The sequence below is a fragment of the Aulonocara sp. 'chitande type north' Nkhata Bay genome, linkage group LG5 (assembly GCF_057382095.1).
Source record: "Aulonocara sp. 'chitande type north' Nkhata Bay isolate Kocher_YH1m ecotype deep benthic linkage group LG5, A_spYH_male_GT1.1, whole genome shotgun sequence".
In the NCBI taxonomy this organism is placed as follows: Eukaryota; Metazoa; Chordata; class Actinopteri; order Cichliformes; family Cichlidae; genus Aulonocara; species Aulonocara sp. 'chitande type north' Nkhata Bay.
The window spans coordinates 4,088,518-4,107,735 of NC_141348.1; the positions used below are offsets into that span (position 1 = coordinate 4,088,518).

The 19,218-nt window shown below is 45.6% G+C and overlaps 2 protein-coding genes across 4 annotated transcripts in view; both read left to right on the top strand.

Moving 5' to 3' along the window:
* The first annotated feature begins 772 nt into the window (after positions 1-772).
* On the top strand, positions 773-4,056 carry LOC147329718 (uncharacterized). The gene has a single exon (XM_086294135.1). The coding sequence runs from the start codon at positions 779-781 to the stop codon at positions 3,284-3,286; it is 2,508 nt and encodes an 835-aa protein (XP_086150261.1). The 5' UTR covers positions 773-778; the 3' UTR covers positions 3,287-4,056.
* Positions 4,057-17,680: 13,624 nt separating this feature from the next.
* Positions 17,681-19,218, top strand: part of LOC147329719 (NLR family CARD domain-containing protein 3-like) — a 44,768-nt gene continuing 43,230 nt past the window's right edge. For all 3 annotated transcript variants that reach the window (XM_086291022.1, XM_086291023.1, XM_086291024.1), the window contains exon 1: positions 17,681-17,756. The gene's annotated coding sequence lies outside the window, so the exon portion shown is untranslated. The remainder of the gene's footprint in view (positions 17,757-19,218) is intronic.

Sequence of the window (19,218 nt, forward strand, 5' to 3'; positions counted from 1 at the left end):
GTAGCGGGCACACGCGCGCAAGTACGAGCGGAGTGTGTGTGTGTACAGCTGCGGCCCTTGGTTTCATCTCCCTATTTCTCCATTTCTGTCCTTCTGAGCTTCTCTTTGTTAGGTGAAAGGGGGTCTCAGAAGTATGGTTAAAAGATTTCAGTATATTAAATAAACTAAACCTTGTAGTCTTGTGTTTGTGTTTTCCTAATGTGACTATGGTTTAATAGAATTCCATGAGTAATGATCCCTTGTGTAAAACTCCCGTAAGGTAGGAGTGCGGGGATAAATATCTTGACAAAATTTGAGAACTTTGTGTGATTGCTGGGAGATTTTTAGTTGGGTCGTATTTCCTTCTCTACCTGGAAAAGGCAGAGATCTGTGCTTTATTTGATGTTGTGTAAATAAAGCTTTTAAAAGTTGGTTGAGTCTCTCGTATAAGGAGGGAAGACGGTGCATGGTAGATTGTCTGGATTATTTTTGTATGTGAAAACTTTGTAGTTGTTAGGGAAGTGAATGTGAGAGTGAATTTTCGCTGGCTTTGCGTGCTTAAAACTGTTGTATTAGACGTTTGTCAAGCTTTTAGCTTGAAAGGAGGATTAGAGAGTGTGTGTGTGAGTGTATGTGTGTCTGTGGGCGGTCTCTCTCTCTCAGGCTGGAGCCTAGCGGAAGTTCGGCTTGACCAGCTTGTGAGATTCTGACTGCCGAAAGGAAAATACAACGAGGCAACCCCTAAGGGAGGAGCCTAAGACCGGCCATTTTGGTAAGGTAAGTGAGGTCAAAAAGCAAAATGGCTGAAGAGGAAAAGGCGACCCCTGGTGGGGGAAAGAGATACAAGCCACTGAAGGAGCAAATACAGGAATTGAAGAAAGCCATTAAAATGACTGAAGGGACTTCTTCAAAAGAGATTGCTCGTCAGTGTCAGGATTTAGAAAAAGAAGTGAAGGAATTATGTGAAAATCAACAGAAGACATTGGAGGACAGAATCCCTCTGCATTCCATCTTTCAACTGGAAGGGGAGAAATGTGAAAAGAGGATCAAGGAGCTTGAAGAGGAACCCTTAGGACGCTTTCAGGGGAGGAAAATAAAGGCTGAAAAGAAACTTATGATGGAAAAACAAAGTAAGTATTGTAAGCTTATGATTATCTCCCAAGGTGTTTCCCACTGGATGCAAGAGGAAGTGAACGACATCAAGCCAGCCTTAAAAAAGGAAGCTGAGGCTGAGGGAAAGCTATATCCCAGCCTGAAGGACTTCCTGAGTGCCCCACCCCCTCCTTATATTTGTCCAGTGGTGACTTTGGAGGGTGGCACTATGTGGGGGCCGGAAGGAAAAACAGGAAACGTGACAGGTGGAATTGTCAATTTGCAGGAGAATCCTACACCATCGACATCTGCTCCAGCCACAGTGGAGGCAGACACAGGAGTAGTGCAGTCTCAATCAGGGGTACCTGCACAGAAAGCGATGCAGCCTCAATCAGCGGCAGCTGCATCAGAGGTAAGTCAGCCTCACCCAGTTGCTGGGACATCACAAGGAATCACTACACGGGGGTTGATCTTGATTCCTCCCTCTCTTTTTAGCCCAGATAGAGCTACAGAAGAAGCTCAACCTGTGGCGTCTACAAGTACCGGTCAGGTGACATCGCAACAGCCCAGCCAGGAAAATCCATCCCAGGAGGTCTGGACTTCAGAGGAAGACTCACCTTCAATGCAGTATCAGAGGGCGCCATCAAAGGCGACCCATAAAACCAATCAGAGGTCAACGGTTGATAATTCTGAGAAAGAACAGTGGCAAGGCCACGTTTTTGGAAAAGAATCTGACAATCGGGAGGCCGTGATACAGCTGGAACGCCTCTTGAGAAAATTGGAGGAGGAAGGCGTAGCAACACCACGTAGCGAAGCACAAACACTTTATGCCTTGGAAAAGGACTTGGCGGCCTCAGTAAAAAGCAACACACGAAAATCCAGAGAAGTGTCAAACCTGCAAAGGGGAGGATTTGCCCCAAATTTTCAGGCTCCCACAGGAATGACGACCCTTCGCTCTGGGAGGGTTCTGGAGGAACCAAGAGATAAAAGACCGTCCATCTTTGAGAAGAACCAGAGGAAGACTGTTGCATTGCCAACTGGAGAAGGGCAGTGTGACGCAGAGGAGGAATTACCCCTCACAATGCCTTTATTGACGGGTGTAAGGGGTGAACCAGTTTACCACGCCTACAATATCAGAGATCTTGAGGCTCTGGTGAAGCAGCTGCCCCCAATCACGGAGGGAGGAGCCGCTTGGTTGAGGAGACTAGGAAGTCTTACAGAAGGAGAGGAATTGGCCCTGGGAGATTTCCGAGCTATCGGTGGGAGGACCTTCAGAGGAGGAGGCCTCGCAGATGTAGAAGAGATAGCAAGAACTGTATGCCAACCGAACGACGTCCCCTATGCAAGGGTGCGAAATGCTCTCTCTGACGCAGTGCGTGAGAAGTATCCGACCCATAACATTGGTACTACACCTAGGATTGTTTGGAGCCCAGAACATTCCCCTAGAGAGTTTATGGAGCATGCAAAAGAACAGTGGATTCTTCAAACTGGTGAACATCCTGGGCGGGAAGGAGAACCAAGGGCGTGGTTCCGATCTGCAGTGTTAGCAGGTCTCCCAGAACGAGTAAGAACAGATTTACAAAAGAATCCTGACTTTGCGGTGGCGGATTCAGCAAAATGGGAGAGGCACATTATACATCGACTTGAGCTGGAGAAAGACGAGGTGAACAAGAAGAAACAGGAGCTGGAGGAGGCGCAAGGGCAGTTAGTGAAATTGAAATTGGCAGAGGCGAGAGAAAAACTAAACGAAAAGAAAAAGGAAAACAAAGATGGACCTAAGAAGATGCTGGTGGCGCAGCCACGGGGCGATCCGGGGCCTGATTGGCCAGATTTGAATCCGGTTCTGTACCCTGATGACCGATGGCCCGCCAATGAATTCCCAAGGCAAGGAAGACCCGCGGGGAATTGGGGGACTACTAGGTCGTTGAGGGGACGTGGTGGATCCCAAAGGGGAGGTGGACCAAGGGGCCGTGGTCTGGGGGGACCTATGCTGGACCCGAATGTATGCCGAAGGTGTGGAGGACGAGGACATTGGGTTTGTAATTGTCCTACGCCATGGCCACCAGAAACAGGTTATCCATCATCACCCCAGGCACAGGGAACTTTTCGAGGCAGAGTGGGCCAGACAAGGGGACATCAAGCTCCGAACCCAGGCATGGCGCCAGCGGCTCAGTATCCCCTGGGCTACTGGGGCGGAGAGGAGGAGCTGTACTGACGGGACCCACAGAGACCAGACAACATGGGAGTGGCAGATCCTATGTTGTCAATGAGTGTGGAAGGAGATGAAATGACCTTCCTTGTGGACACTGGGGCTACCTATTCAACACTGAAACAAAAACCAAACAGTGCCACACTTTCCAACCATGTGGTCAGTGTTGTGGGGTTCTCTGGGGTACCAATGACGCTGCCGACAACCAATCCAGCCCTGACGGTGCTGGGAAAACAGACATTGAAGCACAGCTATGTGGTGTCTCCCCATGTGCCTGTGAACTTGATGGGCAGGGATCTGCTCATTAAACTGGGGGCCACCATCATGTGTTCAGCTGATGGACTAACAGTTACACTTCCAGGAGGAAAAGAGTTTCCGTGCCTGGGGACATTTTCAAAGAACCAGTACTTGCTGAAAGACTGTGAACAAACGACCGCTGACATCTATTGGGGTCGTATGGTGGAAGAAGGCATACTAAGACAATATCAGTTGTGGAAACCTTGGATTATGGCCTTGGCAGTCTTCTCTCTCCCCAGGGATCCGTTCCATGTCACCCTCTATTATGATAGAAATGATGATGAAATTTACAGGGACCTGTTCCAGTCTGACCTTGAAGGCCAGACTTGGAATGTGTGTTCTCAAAACATCTATGTCGGTCCGGAGGGCGTCGCGGCAGCAGTAAAATTAACCGACGAACAACGGCCTTGGTTCAAAATGGGACCTGATTCAGTGCCCCATATAACATTGGCGGTCCATGAGAGTCATCAGGCGAAGGAGCTGGGAACGATGGTCAAGAGAGCCCTCGAGGAACCTGGCTGGCAAGCTACTCAGATTCCAGACGTTTGGTACGCGCCAAAATGCAAAATTTATCGTATCACTTGTCAATCAGAGGACACAGTGATGTTGGAGCATGAACAAATCTCAAGAATCCATGGGAGAGAAAGAACAGACCATGCGGATGCAGTTGCCGCACTTGCGACTCTTCCTGACACCTTGTGGTCAGCAGGGCCTACGGATGTGGGCCAGGCAACGTGTTCGCCCGTTTTATTCCAGCTGAAGTCTGAAACTCCAATTTGGAAACCACAGTATAGGCAAAAGAGAGAAGCTGAGGAGGGAATTGCAGAAACCATTGAGGGGCTATTGAAAGTAGGGGTGCTTGAGTCCTCTCAATCCTACTGGAATACTCCTATTTTGCCAGTAGAGAAGCATGGGACAGGAAAGTACAGAATGGCACATGACTTAAGAGCCATCAATGCCATTTTACGTACTGACACGGTGCCAGTCCCAAATCCATACACAGCATTGACGGCATTAACACCAGACCAGAAGTGGTTTACATGTATTGATCTAGCGAATGCATTTTTCTGTCTCCCATTGCATGAGTCTCTGAGGGACATTTTTTCATTCACATATGGGGGACAACAGTACAGATACACAAGGTTGCCACAAGGGTTTGCACTTTCCCCTGGCATTTTCAACCAAGTGTTGAAAGAAGCTTTATCGCCATGCCATCTCCCAGAGGGGTGTTCACTAGTGCAATATGTTGATGATTTGCTCATTGCAGCTCCGTCTGCTTCGGCATGCACGGCAGCTTCACTTACCATACTGAAGAGACTCGCTGAGTGCGGTTTCAAGGTCAGTAAAGAAAAGTTGCAGTTGGTCCGACCAGAAGTAACATTTCTGGGCCGTGTCATTGCTCACAAATCAGTGGGTCTGCTAAATACTCATCGTGATCAGATTTTGACACATCCAAGACCGCGTACGGTTAAGGAGTTGCTCTCATTCTTGGGGTTAACAGGATACAGCCGGCACTTCATTCCAAATTATGCAGGCAAAACAGCCCTGTTGAGGGATTTGGTAAAAACGGCAGGTGTCAGAAATCTTAAGGCTGAACTGCCATGGACATCGGCCACTGAGTCGGCGTTTATTGCATTAAAACAGGACTTATCCAGATCGGCTGATCTTGCTATCCCTAATTATGAACAACCATTCTATCTTGATGTTTCTGAAACACACGGGATAGCTAATGGGGTGTTGTTTCAGAAAAAAGGGGGAGGAAGAGATGTACTTATGTACGTCAGCATCAGGCTGAATCCATTAGAGACAAGGCACCCAAGATGCACTCAGCATGCCATTGGGGTGTCAAAAATTATACAAAAGACAGCACATATAGTGAGGGACCATCCGTTGAAGGTGCTGACCACCCACAGTGTGGTGGCATATGTTAACTCACAAGCCTTCACCATGACACCTCTTACACAACAGAGAGTGTGTAAAGTTTTAGACGCTCCTAACTTGACCTTCACACATGAAGGAATTAACATGGCAGATTTAATGGAGTCAGGAGGAGAACCTCATGACTGCGCAAAGAGAGCTGAAGTGGACGAGAAGATAAGAGAAGACTTGAAAGCAGAACCTCTGACAGGAGCTGAAGATTGGTTCACGGATGGATGCTGCTACAGGGATGACGAAGGATTAAAAGCAGGCTACGCGGTAGTTTGCAGAAAAGGGGCTGCATTTGAAGTGAAGGAGGCTGGAAGACTTGAAGGGCAGCAGTCAGCCCAAAGAGCAGAAGTAATTGCTCTAAGTCGAGCTTTGAGACTTGCAAAAGGAAAAAGAGTCAACATTTACACGGACTCAGCTTATGCCTTTGGAGCGGCTCATGTGGAGCTGGCCCAATGGAGAAGAGCAGGATTCAGGACAGCAGATAACGCACCAATCTGCCACAAAAAGGAAATGGAGGAACTTGAGCAGGCCTTGGGAGATCCAGAGGAGGTGAGCATCATAAAATGCAAAGGCCACTCCTCAGGGACCGGCCTGATGGCCAGAGGAAATCAGGAAGCCGATCGAGCTGCAAAAGAGGCAGCGGGTTATAAAGCATCACGACAGATGGTACAAATAACGGTGGAAGAAGAATTAGGAGTTAACATGCTAGAGGAAGCCAGGAAGGCCCAAGGGGAGGCCGCTCCAGAAGAGAAGGGGATCTGGAAGAGTCGAGGAGCCTGGGAAGAAGGAGGTCTCTGGCGAGGACCTGACGGTCGACCAGTGTTGACAGCCAACTTGGCAAAACAGAAGATTGCCGAAGCGCACGGCCTTGGACATGTAGGTGTCGCCCAGATGGGGAGACATCTGTGCCATTGGTGGCATCCCTTTTTGAAGGATATGATCAAGGAGAAGGCTAGGACGTGTCTGATCTGTGGGAGGCACAATCCGAAGCCAGTGATTAAACCAGAGGCAGGTAAGTTCCCCATTCCAGAAAGACCAGGTGAAGAGATTGTCATTGACTTCACTGACATGATTGATCCAGGCCCAGGAGGAGTTCGATATCTACTGGTAAGCGTAGATGGTTTGACGGGCTGGCCTGAGGCATGGCCTACCAAGAGGGAGGATGCAAAAAGTGTGATTAAGTGTTTAATCAATCATTACATCCCCCGGCATGGTTTCCCTAAGCGGATTAGGTCCGACAATGGGACTCATTTCAAAAACAAAGATTTGGCAGAGGTAGAACAGAAGCTGGGGTTGCAACATAGATTTGGCACGGTATATCACCCCCAGTCGCAGGGAAAGGTAGAAAGAATGAATCTAAACCTGAAGAATAAAATTGCTAAGATTTCTGCTCACACGGGGCTAAATTGGGTAGCGGCCCTGCCAATTGCATTGATGATAATAAGATGTTGTGTTAATCAATCCACAGGTTTCACACCATATGAGCTGTTGACAGGACAACAGTTTCCAGGTCCTTGGACAACAGTTCCGGCGGAAGAAAGTGTAAAAAGTAACAGAAAACATATTGAATGTTGGAAAGAATTAAAAGCTCTTGTGTCTAGTTTCACACAACAGGTTGGAGAAGGGGTGAAAGCGGAGGACAGGTCCATCCCCGATGCCAAGGCGGTGTGGCTGAAGGTCATTAAGCGAAAGTGGAGAGACCCGAGGTGGACCGGACCCTTCGAAGTAACTGCCCGAACCACCAGTGCTGTCCGTCTGAAGGGGAAAGGGGAGACCTGGTTCCATTGGTCTCAGTGTGCAGTCGCGGACGAGAGCTTGCTGGAGCTAGCCTCCACCCCATCGACGCAGGGGGGAACATAGAGGCAGAATAATCCTCTCTCCCCCTGTGCCACGGTCCTCCTCAGTAGTCTAACCTGAGTGAGGCGAAGAAAGAAGAGGAGCGTCACGCGCCAAGGAGGAATCCATTCCAGGCTCTTAAATAGGCTAGGGCTCTAGTCTAAAGTATTTGATAGTTTAAAGGAATCGTAATAGTTTTGTATGTTACTCGCATATTTTTATACTCATAACTTTATACTCTTCTTTTTGTAACTTTATCTTTTTAGTATAGAGTAAAAGTAAACGAGCCTGGGAACAGTCATCATGAAATTGTGGGAAAATTGGAGAATAACGGGGGTGTTGGGGTTAATAAGTGTTATAACGTGTTTCTTTGTTTTTTGGCAGACAGGTGAATTGCCCAGACACAGAGGTCTATCCGCTCCAGAGCCCGAACCGATCAAATCGTCGAAAAAAGTCAAGCGTGCGGTTGGTTCAGGTGGGGATGATGGGTGTCTCAAAGCCAGTGGCGGAGTCGAGTTTGGGTATGTTAATGGATCCACGACAGCGTTCACATTCACTAGGGACGCGGTGGAAGGTCTTGCAGAACAATTAGGTCCGACGTCGTTAATGGGAATCCAAAATCGAATGGCGCTGGACATGTTATTGGCTGAGAAGGGAGGCGTCTGTGCGATGTTTGGGGATTTATGTTGCACCTTTATTCCCAACAATACAGCTCCGGACGGAACGGTCACGCGGGCGCTGGAGAATTTGAAAGCGTTATCTAGAACCATGCATGAGCAATCAGGCGTGAACTCGAGGCTGGGAGACTGGTTCACATCTGTTTTTGGGCAATATAAGGGATTGTTTATGTCTGCCATGTTTTCTCTTTTAGTTTTTCTAGGTTTATTGCTGATCGGGTGTTGTCTCATTCCTCTGGTGAGGCAGGTGTTGGGTAATCTGGTGAGCAGGGCCATAGCTTCTGGTTCAGCTGGGTCAGCTGGTCCGGAACATATGATGCCGTTGCGAGAAGCCGCTTGGACGGAGGAGTGACACAATATCTCTAAATGTTGGCCTTTTTTCTAAAGGCCAAAGAGGAGGAGTGTGATCAGGAGATATTTTATTTTGTATTCTCATAATCAGTTATCATTGATTAATCATTTACCATTGTTGAATCTGTTGACAGAATAATCTTTTAATTACATCTGTGTTACTCTGAGCAAATATTAATGCACACTGACTGTTTATTGAGGTTCTGTATCATTCTTGTTATCTGCTTAAGTTGTTGCACTTTAGTGCAGTCACACCGTTCAGACCCACCAGTCCTGTTGGGCCCAGGCCCGCCTGCGTTTAGTTCTGCACGTACGCCGGCCTGTAACCACATGCACGCACTTATGTAACACACGCACGTTCACCTACACACTTAGTAATAATAGGAGGGTCGTCTGAGGACAGTTTCTCTGATAGATACACTTTCACAAAATGCACAATGTAATACACACTTGTTTTTCTCTTAAGAGTAGCAGTTGATGTCTATATAAGGGAAAACTCTTTGATAGGCGGGAAATTGTTATCATTTGTGATCATTTCCAGTAAAGATCCAACTGTGATGTCATAATGGCAATATAAGGAGACGGGATGGTCCAGTTGACGAAGGATTGGATTGCAAATTGTCTTTCCCACACTGACTGCGCAAAGTGTGTAATAAAGGTCACTATTTTTTGACACCTACTTCGGCCTGGGCTTGCTTTCTTCTCTTCCCTAAATCGAACGAACCATAACACTGAGATCAAAGTTATTAGATTATTAGATTAAATACAACTTTATTAATCCATCGGTGGGTTCCTGCGGGATTTTCACACAGCTGAATAAACATCAAACAGAAAACTGATTAAACAGAAGTGTGAGACGGTCGAGAGTTTACTCCAGTGTCCTGTAATATTTTAGATAGCAAGGAGCAGACGGCGAGTTTATTAAACTCCACCCACACAGCGGTGACACAGATCTGAAGGCTGGACCGTCCCATTTCACAGCCTCGCACTTCTGGCCTTCTCGGTCTTTGCAGGACCCGGCCCACGTAGGCTAGGAAGGCCGGGTCCTCCGAAGGATGCGGCCGACGTTTTGGGACACAGCTACAGACACACAAGAAAAGCCAGAGAAACAAAGACAAATCCAAAGAATCCATCATACTGAGTCAAAGTGATCACAGGTCTGCTTTGTTGGAGCCTTCAAAGTGGAACATGTGGACTGTTCCTTTATTACTACCACTGAAGGCCACGCCCCTCTGCTCATGTGATCACGTGGTTTGTAGGAACGCTCCTCTTCCTCAGAGGATCCACCTGTGCTTCCTCTCCTCTCTCCTCCACCTGTTACAGTGAGGGAACGTCCTCCATAATGGAGGAGCTGCTGGAAAGTGCTGAGAGTTTCCTCCAGAGTGAGACCTCTGTCACAATTGTTACGGATTCAAATATTGGGGATGGAGACAAGAGGAAAAACCACAATAACAACACTGGTCCGGCCGGGTTGAGTCAAACGATGATTTTAATGATCACACGCGTGGGAGATGGACACCGTACGCAGACGGCATCAGATTGTTAGGGTTCCTGGGTCGGTGACCCAGTGTCTTGTGTTTTTGGTTATTTGATTTTGTTATTTCATTATATTCTAGCTTTGCTTTACGGGTTTTTCTTAGTTAAGGTCCTCTGGGTGGGGTTTGGTTAGAGTGTTAGTGTTTTGGTTTTCTGTCTGTGTTCCTTTGTTGCTGTCTTCCTTGTCTGCTGTATTTCCACGTCCAGTCAGTGTCTGTGTCTGCCCTGGTCCCACGTCTCTGTTCCCTTTGTAGTGCCTGAATGTGAGTCTGTGTCTTTGTTCAGTCTGTGTTATGTGTTTCCTGTTTTACTTTGAAGGTCTCTGTCTTTTCTCAGTGTGTTCAGTTTACACTTCTTTGGTCTCGTCAGTTCTGATTTGTCCCAGCTGTGTTTCCCTCCTGTTACTCATTCCTTGATTGCTCCCTCTGTGTATTTAAGCCCTGTGTTTCTCTGTGTCCGTGTCGTGATCTACCGTTTATTTTGCTGTGTGTTTTGCCCATCCACCGGTGTTAGTTTATTTTGAGTTTTTTCCAGTTATGTCATGTTTGCGTTCAGCATTAAAGCTGTTTTGGTTTAAGTTTGTCTTTGGAGTCTGCATCTTGGGTCCTATCCCTGTCCGCACACAGCCGGCACCTAACACAGATCTCAAAATGGTGGAGCATTGATCAAACTCTTATAGCCTCTGGTGCCTCCACCTTATCATAAAAGCCTAAACATTCACATGCTTTCTCTCACACAGCGCCTAAGCTACGACCTTGGCTCCCAGTTTATCTGCTCCTGCTGAGATGGGGCAGAAAACTCCAGCATATTCTGTTCTCTTCTAATCAGACAAATAAGGCGATGACTTTCTACGAACAGTATTTCTTATAACTCAGCAGTATAATGCATCATAAAACAATATCATTCATTCACCATAAATCAGCAGTCTAATGTAATGCAAACCAGTTTAACAAATGCAATAGTTATCAGCTTCTTCTAATTCAGGAGAATAATGCAAACTAAAACTACATAATAATTCACAATCTTTAATTAGGGGTCTAACATGGCATAAGGTAATATTGTAATCCCACAACTGCTTAAAACAACACACATCTCTCTCTCTGTTTTGTGAACTCTCCTTTCTTAAAAACAGAAAGTGAGACTGTAGTTGTTCTTGGGTGAGAAACACAAAACCGTTTCCTTATTATTATTTTTCATCTACAATTTAAATTTTGTGTCTCTCTCTCTCTCTCTTCTTTATTTGTCCACTGCGATAGCTTGTGAGCTGCAGAATCACCGCTTTCACAGTTGGAGACAATTACTTTTACACAGCGCCAATGGTATGTGCCATGGTGATCCATAAGTATGATCACAAGTTTATTTAGTTATTTTTCAACCCAACACAACAAACAAGCAAAAACATGATGCTGATACTATGAACACTCTACACACATGAGTCAAGATGCAGGAAAACTGCTGCGCATCTGAGGTGTGAGGAAGAAACTGAACTCTCAGATAGCTGTATGCTCGAGTTATCATAGCTCTGTTTCCCTCCCTCTGATGCATTCTCAGCCAGCTCCTGCTCTGATAATGTGTAGCTTGCTCATCAGTTCAGAAGAAACCGCAACGCAACCTCACACAGTGGTTCCGTGCTTTGCCGCACACAGTGGAAAAGACTTGCACAATGGTCAAGATTTTCATATTCAATTCAGCTTCTCCATCATGTAATTTTCAACTGTTTCATACAGGGTTCAGCATATTAGTTGTTTTTATAGGTGTGCTCTATATGTCAACAATGGCTCATAATAGGATGACAGGTTTTCAAACAGGTCAAGTACCCCTATGCACTTCATTATTTTAAATATTTTCATTGTATTCTTCATCTCATATGTCATTGCACTGAATTTGAGCAACCCTAAACTTAATGCAGATTACTTTTAACAATTATCCACCTCAGTGAAATCTATGGTCTGGAGCACAGGCTGTTGTTGATCAGGTCAATCTAAAGAATAGTCTAAACATTTTGTTTCCTAATGAAATCAGCAATGGCGGGTGAAAGCCATTCACCAGAGCATATCTGAACTGCTGCTGATGTGGGCTGGCCTTCTCTGCATGCTCTCCAAGGCTGCTGTGTTTTCTGAAAACTTCTAACATCTGACATTTGAATCTGAAGTGTATCACATCACAGGGAAAAAAAGCACCGAAAATAAAGCAGTGTGCTGCTTTTCGGTCTGGTTACTACCGTTTATGTCAGAACCGGTGCCATTACCGGTACCCATCCCTACTCTTCACCCACAAACACTGGGTGGTGCAGTCGTCTTGCAGCTGTGAGCTGCCCTGTATGATGTGATCATTAAGTTTGTCCTCTGTGGTTCTCCCTGCAGGTTTTCCAGATGATCGTTAATGGTCACAGGAGGGAGGAGAAGAGGATGAAGGAGGTGGGCTGTCAGTGGGAGAGTCCTGAGGAGGACAGGAAGGAGGTGGGCTGTCAGAGCAAGGGAGTGCAGGTGGATGTGCTGAATCAGCAGTTCAGCTGGAGACACTCAGGTGAGACTCAGGGGGATGCGTGATCTATGACTGTTATACGTGAAACACAGAGCTTCAAACTCAGGTCCAGTGTGACATGGAATAGAATAGAATAGAATATCTCTTTATCTTTATTGTCACTGTCACAAGAACAATGAAACACAGTTAGCATCTCTCCATTGTGTGTAATACACAAGTATCTATGCAATAACACAGACATTTACTGACTGAGTGACCTCAGTCCTGCTTACAGTAAACACATCCACACACTGCCTGAGGCTCTTGTGGTTGGAGCTCACATCTGAGCTCAGCATTAATCTGTCCTCCCCTCTCTCTCTCAGGTCTTCCGGGTCCTGATCCGTTAAAGCCCGCTGCTGACTGCACGGCAGAGGAGATGCTGATGGCCTTTCGCTCTCAGTTTATCAACATAGTGTCCGAACCTGTCCTGAGGAGGCTGCTGGATGAACTCCTGGAGCGCCGCGTCATCATTGATGATGAAATGGATTTAGGCGGAGCGGATGGAAGGGTGAATAACGCCCGACGGGTGATCGACGTAGTGCGGAGAAAAGGATCCCAGGCTAGGCTCTGATCGCCGCTCTCTGCGAGGTGGATCTTTCACAGGAGCTGCAGCTTATGTGATGCACTGCCAGATGTTCTCCATCAGACTCACAGGTCAGCACTCACAGGAAAGCAAATTATGACTCACCCAGAAGAAGCTTACACCTTTCAATATTCAATTGTCCAATCCACTTACAGAGTGGAAACATGAGCGCTGGCTCATCTATTTGGTTTTGCGTTTTCACATCAAAGGTTTTCACAGAGACGATTTTCGATTTTATTTTATTGCTTTATACAAACAAAGATGTTCCAAACAGCAGAACATGGCAGAGTTTCAGCAGGTTTCAGGACTGAAGTGCTCCAGAAATTAGGTCTTGAGTCAAACCTGAACAGTGAGCTCTGTGAAAAAGTCCAACAGAAACCAACAGATTAATGGAAATTTTGGTTGCTTTCATGTTGTTGAAGTAAAACGTGTCAGAGAGCAGAGGATCGGACTGTTTTGTGTGTTTCTTTCTGTAACTCTGATCAACGTGAAAATAAAAGATGAGTTCAGTGTTGGGTAAGTTACTTTAAAATAGTAACTTAGTTACATTACTAGTTACTTCTCTCAAAAGTAACTCAGTTACTTCAAGTTACTCGTTACTTTCAAAGTAACTAGTTACTAGGGAAAGTAACTTTGGTTTTACTCAGAATTCTCTTGTTAATGTGTTTCTTCCATAACTTTGCAGTCTTCTAGCTTGCTTACTTGCCACAAGTGCACTGTGCCACCTACCAATAGAAAGGAAAAGATAATGTGCATATTTCCACGAGAGAAATCCCACACCTGGACCGTCATTGACTGCTGCCATGATTCTAGCCTGCGTCACAGCGTCATGTGCGCCTTTTACATCCAACACAAAAACTGCAGTCGTGGTGCTTTCGATTGTACTCAGAACTCGGAAATTCTGCCTTCTGAATAGGAAGATGTAGGTAACACCAGACTGCAGATGAGCTGCATACAGGGCTGGACTGCGACAGAAAATTGGCCCGGGCATTTTGACTAGAGACTGGCCCACCATTATAGGAAAAATCATAAAGCCTTTGAATGAAAACAAACGCTGTTGTGACAGTGATGTTCACTGTTTTGATGGTATATATGCATTAATCTATCAATCGTTTGTTGTAAGATTCAGATAATTATTTTTTAAAAGCGAGACATTTTAAATGAGAATAAGAAAGAAAAGTATTTCTTTGTGCCCACCTCTCCCTGTTAATGCCCTACATGCCCCCTGGCAACACTTTGCTAGACCCGCCCCTGCACAGTTACCAGCTGTCAGCTACCTAAAAAAAGGATCCTGGGGTTATTTGTCTCTCAGAAACAGTTCATAACTTCCCTTCAACTCATTCATGTCACCTAAAAGGTAAACCTGTTTCTCCATCACCTGTTCAGCTCTGATGATTCAGTAAGGACATCTCCTGGTTTCATCTTCATGTTTCCCTCTCACCAGATATACAAACCGATATCATGACCAGCAGCTTTTTTGCAGCTGTGGCTCCAGCAAACATCAGCTGATACTAGAAATGAATATTAAATTCTAACAACAGCTGATCAAGCTTAAACGTGCTGCTGTTGTTTAGCGCGACATCCGCTGGTTTCCTCTTTCGGCGCAAAGTGAGCGATAAACAAACAAGAGAGCCGATCAGCTGATCATTGATCAGTTTTCATGATTGAAGTAGAAACGGGAGAGGGAGGGGGGAGAATGAGAGAAGAAGAGGCAGCTGTGCAGCGTAAACACAGAGTAACTCCAGCTTTGTGTCTTTTTCATTGTAGCTGAATTACGGGACAAACTGTTCCTTTTCACCTCAATAACAAACGCGTAATATTTTCTCTGAATACCAGACGGGACGGTTGGCAACTCTAATAACTTATGAACAAAATAAAGTTCAACATCATTAACTTCATAGCACCCACCCAGCTGTATAGAAACTCCGTCATGCTAGCTAGCACGCAGTACGGAAAAAGTCAGCACAACGAAAATAAACTCCACCTAAACTTGGTTTATATCTGACCCAGAGAGACTGCAGGTCATAACTTCTTACCTGAAGTTCAGTTCACACTTGGACCGGCGGCCGCCTCGGGTCTCTTTTCCTTCTGCGTCCCTTTTCCTTCATCGAGAACGTGTTGCTTTCTCTCATCCACCTGCTGGCCTCCACCACTTGCTAATGTTACTGAATCTGTGGAAGCTCCGCGATAGCCACCACACGAAGTAACGAGTAACGACCCTATCTAAATCCCAGTAACGACTAACGCGTTCCTGATTTTGGCATAATAACTAGTTACCGTGCTCGTTACCACAATAATAACGTAGTTACTGTAACGCGTTACTTAATAACGCGTTAGTCCCAACACTGGATGAGTTTCCTGGCACTCTGTCTGGTTCAGTCTGGATTTGTAAAATAACCTTGAAAATATTTAGTAACTGATAATCATAAATATCAATCATTGTAGGTTTTCACAAATATTCAGAGATGTTGTGGTGAGTCAAGAAGCTAATAACCATCCACACCTGGACCCTAGTTTACTGTAACCTGCAGTGAGTGGGGGTGGTGGTGACGGGGAGTGATGGTGAGCAGGAGCTCTGACTTCATGATTTGAACAGGACTCTGTGATGGATTTGTTACAGGTAGGAAGCTCTAATCTGTCCATCTTCATCTTCTATGTCAGAGAATAAAGAGAAGCCAAAGATTCAGTTACGGATATCCTGACAGTAGCCCCAGTGAGAGGTTCAAATAAACTAAACCTCCTGAAGGAGGACCGTCAGGGTTGTTCAGATCTTCAGTTTGGGCCAATCCCATGGGCTGAGATCCAGCTACCGGGCACTTGACTTCTCTACCCTGGCTCCAGAGTGGGACCTCTGTAATGATTTATTTCCTTTTTAGGAATCGTCTGAATTGCTCTTTGTTTGGCCACCCTGGACCCATCTGCCTCGGGAGACCAGGAGCAGGGGATGACTTATGGTCAAGATTGACATCTCAATGCTAAATAAATGTTTAATCAAAGTTGGGTGCTAATCCAGCTGTGTGTGTTTGTGATGACAGTAAATAAATGTCAGACTTACAGCTCCTGTTTTACTGCATTAAAGAGATAAGATGAGTTCAGCATTTTGACATGGATGGAAGTGAAAGCAGGAAATGACAAATGTAGCAGCAGCGTTTAACACGTCTGAGCTGGAAACACAAACTCTGGTATGAACATCATTCTTAGAACAGCTTCCAGCTTCTTTTGCTCGGCTACAGTTTGGATGGATTTGCATTTAAAGACGCAAAGAGACTAAAATGATTAGGGTCAGGAGGTCAAAGGTCAGAGCTCCCGTGGATCTGAGGGCGGCCTCATGCTGGAGAAGGATGAAGGAGTCTGACCTGAGCCAGTGTTTGACATGAACACATCAGCACTGCTGTCAGTGAGCCTAACGACAGCCGTTAGCATCACTTCAGTGTTTTTTTTTTTTTTTTTTTTGTCCCGTTTGGATCTATAGCCATCAGAATTGTTGTCTTGAGGCCAAGAAAGATGCCAAGCGGATTTATTTTACCAAGTGGATCATCATGGCCTTGCCATATTGGTCCATTTGATTGACCTTTATTTATAATTATGAATTTATTTTATTTTCAGTTGCAAACGGGACAGACATAACTGTGGGATAGGACAGGGAGAAAGAATGAAAGAAAGAGAGGGAGAGAAAGAAAGAAAACCAAAGGGGAGAAGAGACGGTGAGAAGGGGGGGAAGAGAGAAAAAAACAAACAAACAAAAAAAACAAAACTCCTGGGTCACCTGTATGGAGAAAAAAAAACAGAGAAGACAGCAAACAACAAAGAGCAACATAATAAGAGAAAAAAAAAAAAAGCACCATCACAATAAACTAGCTAGTCATAGATATCAATAGTTACTAAATAATAAACGATATTGTGCAGCACGCAAGATAGACAGCGCACAGTGTGCTTTGAGGCAGCAGCCAAGAAAGCTGTAGTCCGCGTCTGTGAATACCCATGTGTACACCTGTGTGCATACCTGTGTGGATCAGCATGCTTGCATTCCAAAGGTTTCTCCATGTAATGATCTGCTAGGGAGTGTGGGGAGCCACGCCCTGTCCTCTATGGTATGAAGCAGGTATGGAGGAGATCAAAACTCCAGACCTCCAGAGGCCCCCAGAACACAAGAGACCAAGGAAGACCAACAGAGGGGCAGCCGCGCCACTGTCCCAGTAAGAGCTGAGGAGAGTCCCAGATGAGGGCTCATTCAGCAGCCGCGGAGCAGAAGCCAGGGGGAGTTGCAGTGACGCGCCCGTGAGCTCCGCCGGCAGCCAGCCGTGCCTGAGTGACCGAGCCCCAGGCCGAGAGGCCGGGGGCACCCCACCTCCAAAGTGGCCCGAGCGAGCCCCAATAAGCGGCCGCCAAGGAGTGAGCCGGTGTGTACCCGGACGCCCACCCCCAGATACAAAGAACCACCAACGCACCGACACCTGAGGGAGTCCGCCACCGGCAGGGGAAGTGGTGGTGGGTGGAGATAGGCCTCCAAACCTTGGAGGGCCCGAGATCACTTCAGTGTTTCACAGAAACATGACACGAGTGATCTGAGCCAGTCTGTGCAGTCAGACAGCATATTTCTGGAGTAAACACATGAAGGTGTGGCCCTCTCACACTCTTCAGGTGCAGTCCCGCCTCCTTCCAGGAAGCAGCTCACCTGTGTGTCCGTGTTTAGTGGCTAGGTGTGGAGTGGAGCTTGTTGTTGGTGTGTGTGTTTGCAGAAACTGTAAGTTTTCTTTGTTTCCTCTTTTAACAGTTTGTCTTTAGGAACTTTACTGTTTAACGTATATTTGCTTTTTTCACACAACAAACTGTTGTGTTCTTATTTCCTAGAACAAAGCTGTCATCTTTCCACTAAATTTATACAGAGAAGTTTGCTGCTGTTTCTTATCCTTCCTTTCAAAATAAAATCACAGTCATGCTAGTTTAAAGTGTTTGATTGTAGTCAGGTGCTTAAGTTCATATTTCCTTTATGGACTATTGAAATCACTTTTGTTGCTGTTTGATTCTCATCAAAAGATGTTGCTAATGTATAGTGTTTGGATATCAGGTATTAGGTACTCATGGTTTCAGTGCTTTTTTTGACTGTCTGACTGCTTTACATGCTGCTAACTATATGAAGTAAATATAGATGAGTGGTTTTAGAGCTGCAGGAATCTGGAGGTAAACTTAATTACTGACAGTAAATGAATTCCAGTTAATCAAACCACTGATAATTAATCCAAATATTCACTGACAGTGTCTGATGGTTTTGTTTGTTTGTTTGTTTCATAAACTAAATATTCTCACAGTGCTCATTATGCATTCAGGAACTTCTGACTGATATGTGATGGAAATACGATTTTGAATATTTTTTACACACAAACTCAGCAGGAATAATTAGAGTGGAGCTTTTAACCCTACTGATCCTCTTTGAATCATGGATCAGCTGAAATGTTTGAAAATGTTGTTCAAACATTTTGAACTGACTGAATATTAATCGACTGAAGCTTCGTGTGTGCATCATTGCTCGATCTAGAGCAGTGTTTCCCAACCGCTGTGCTGCAGCACACAGGTGTGCCGTGAGAAATTATTAGGTGCGCCATGGAAGATTAACTGGTTATACCTGATTAGTACTCTAAGCGACCGGCTTAGGTAATGGGCAGAACGGTTACATCCTCTTACACTAAAGAGCAGTGCCTTCTCTAATTTAAGTGGTTGCCAACTGCCAGTAAAATAGAAGAAGACAAATAAGAAATTACATAATAATCATGCTACGTGATGCGTAATAGCAATATTGGATATTTGAAAAGAAAAAGTAGTCAGTCTGTCCTGGGTCCTGGAGAAAATTCTGACCCAGATGAAGGCCCTAGCATGAGTAGAGATCAGAACAAAGTAAAACAAAGGTATACTAGGGAAAAACCGAACCAATTCCGCTATACCTGGTTTGTGGGGGAAAATGATCAACATGCTTTTTGTGACATTTTTGTTTGGTGGTGTGCCATGTGATTTTTCTAATGTGAAATGTGTGCTATGGCTCCAAAAGGTTGGGAAACACTGGTCTAGTGGACTGATAGCAGAGCAGCTGATGGCAGCTTCCTCTGCCTCACACTGCTGTCTGACTGCATCCAGCTGACACTGAGATGAAGCAGGAAAGAAGCAGCTGATATTTGGACAGCACACATGATGAAAGGAGGATTTCAGTTGAT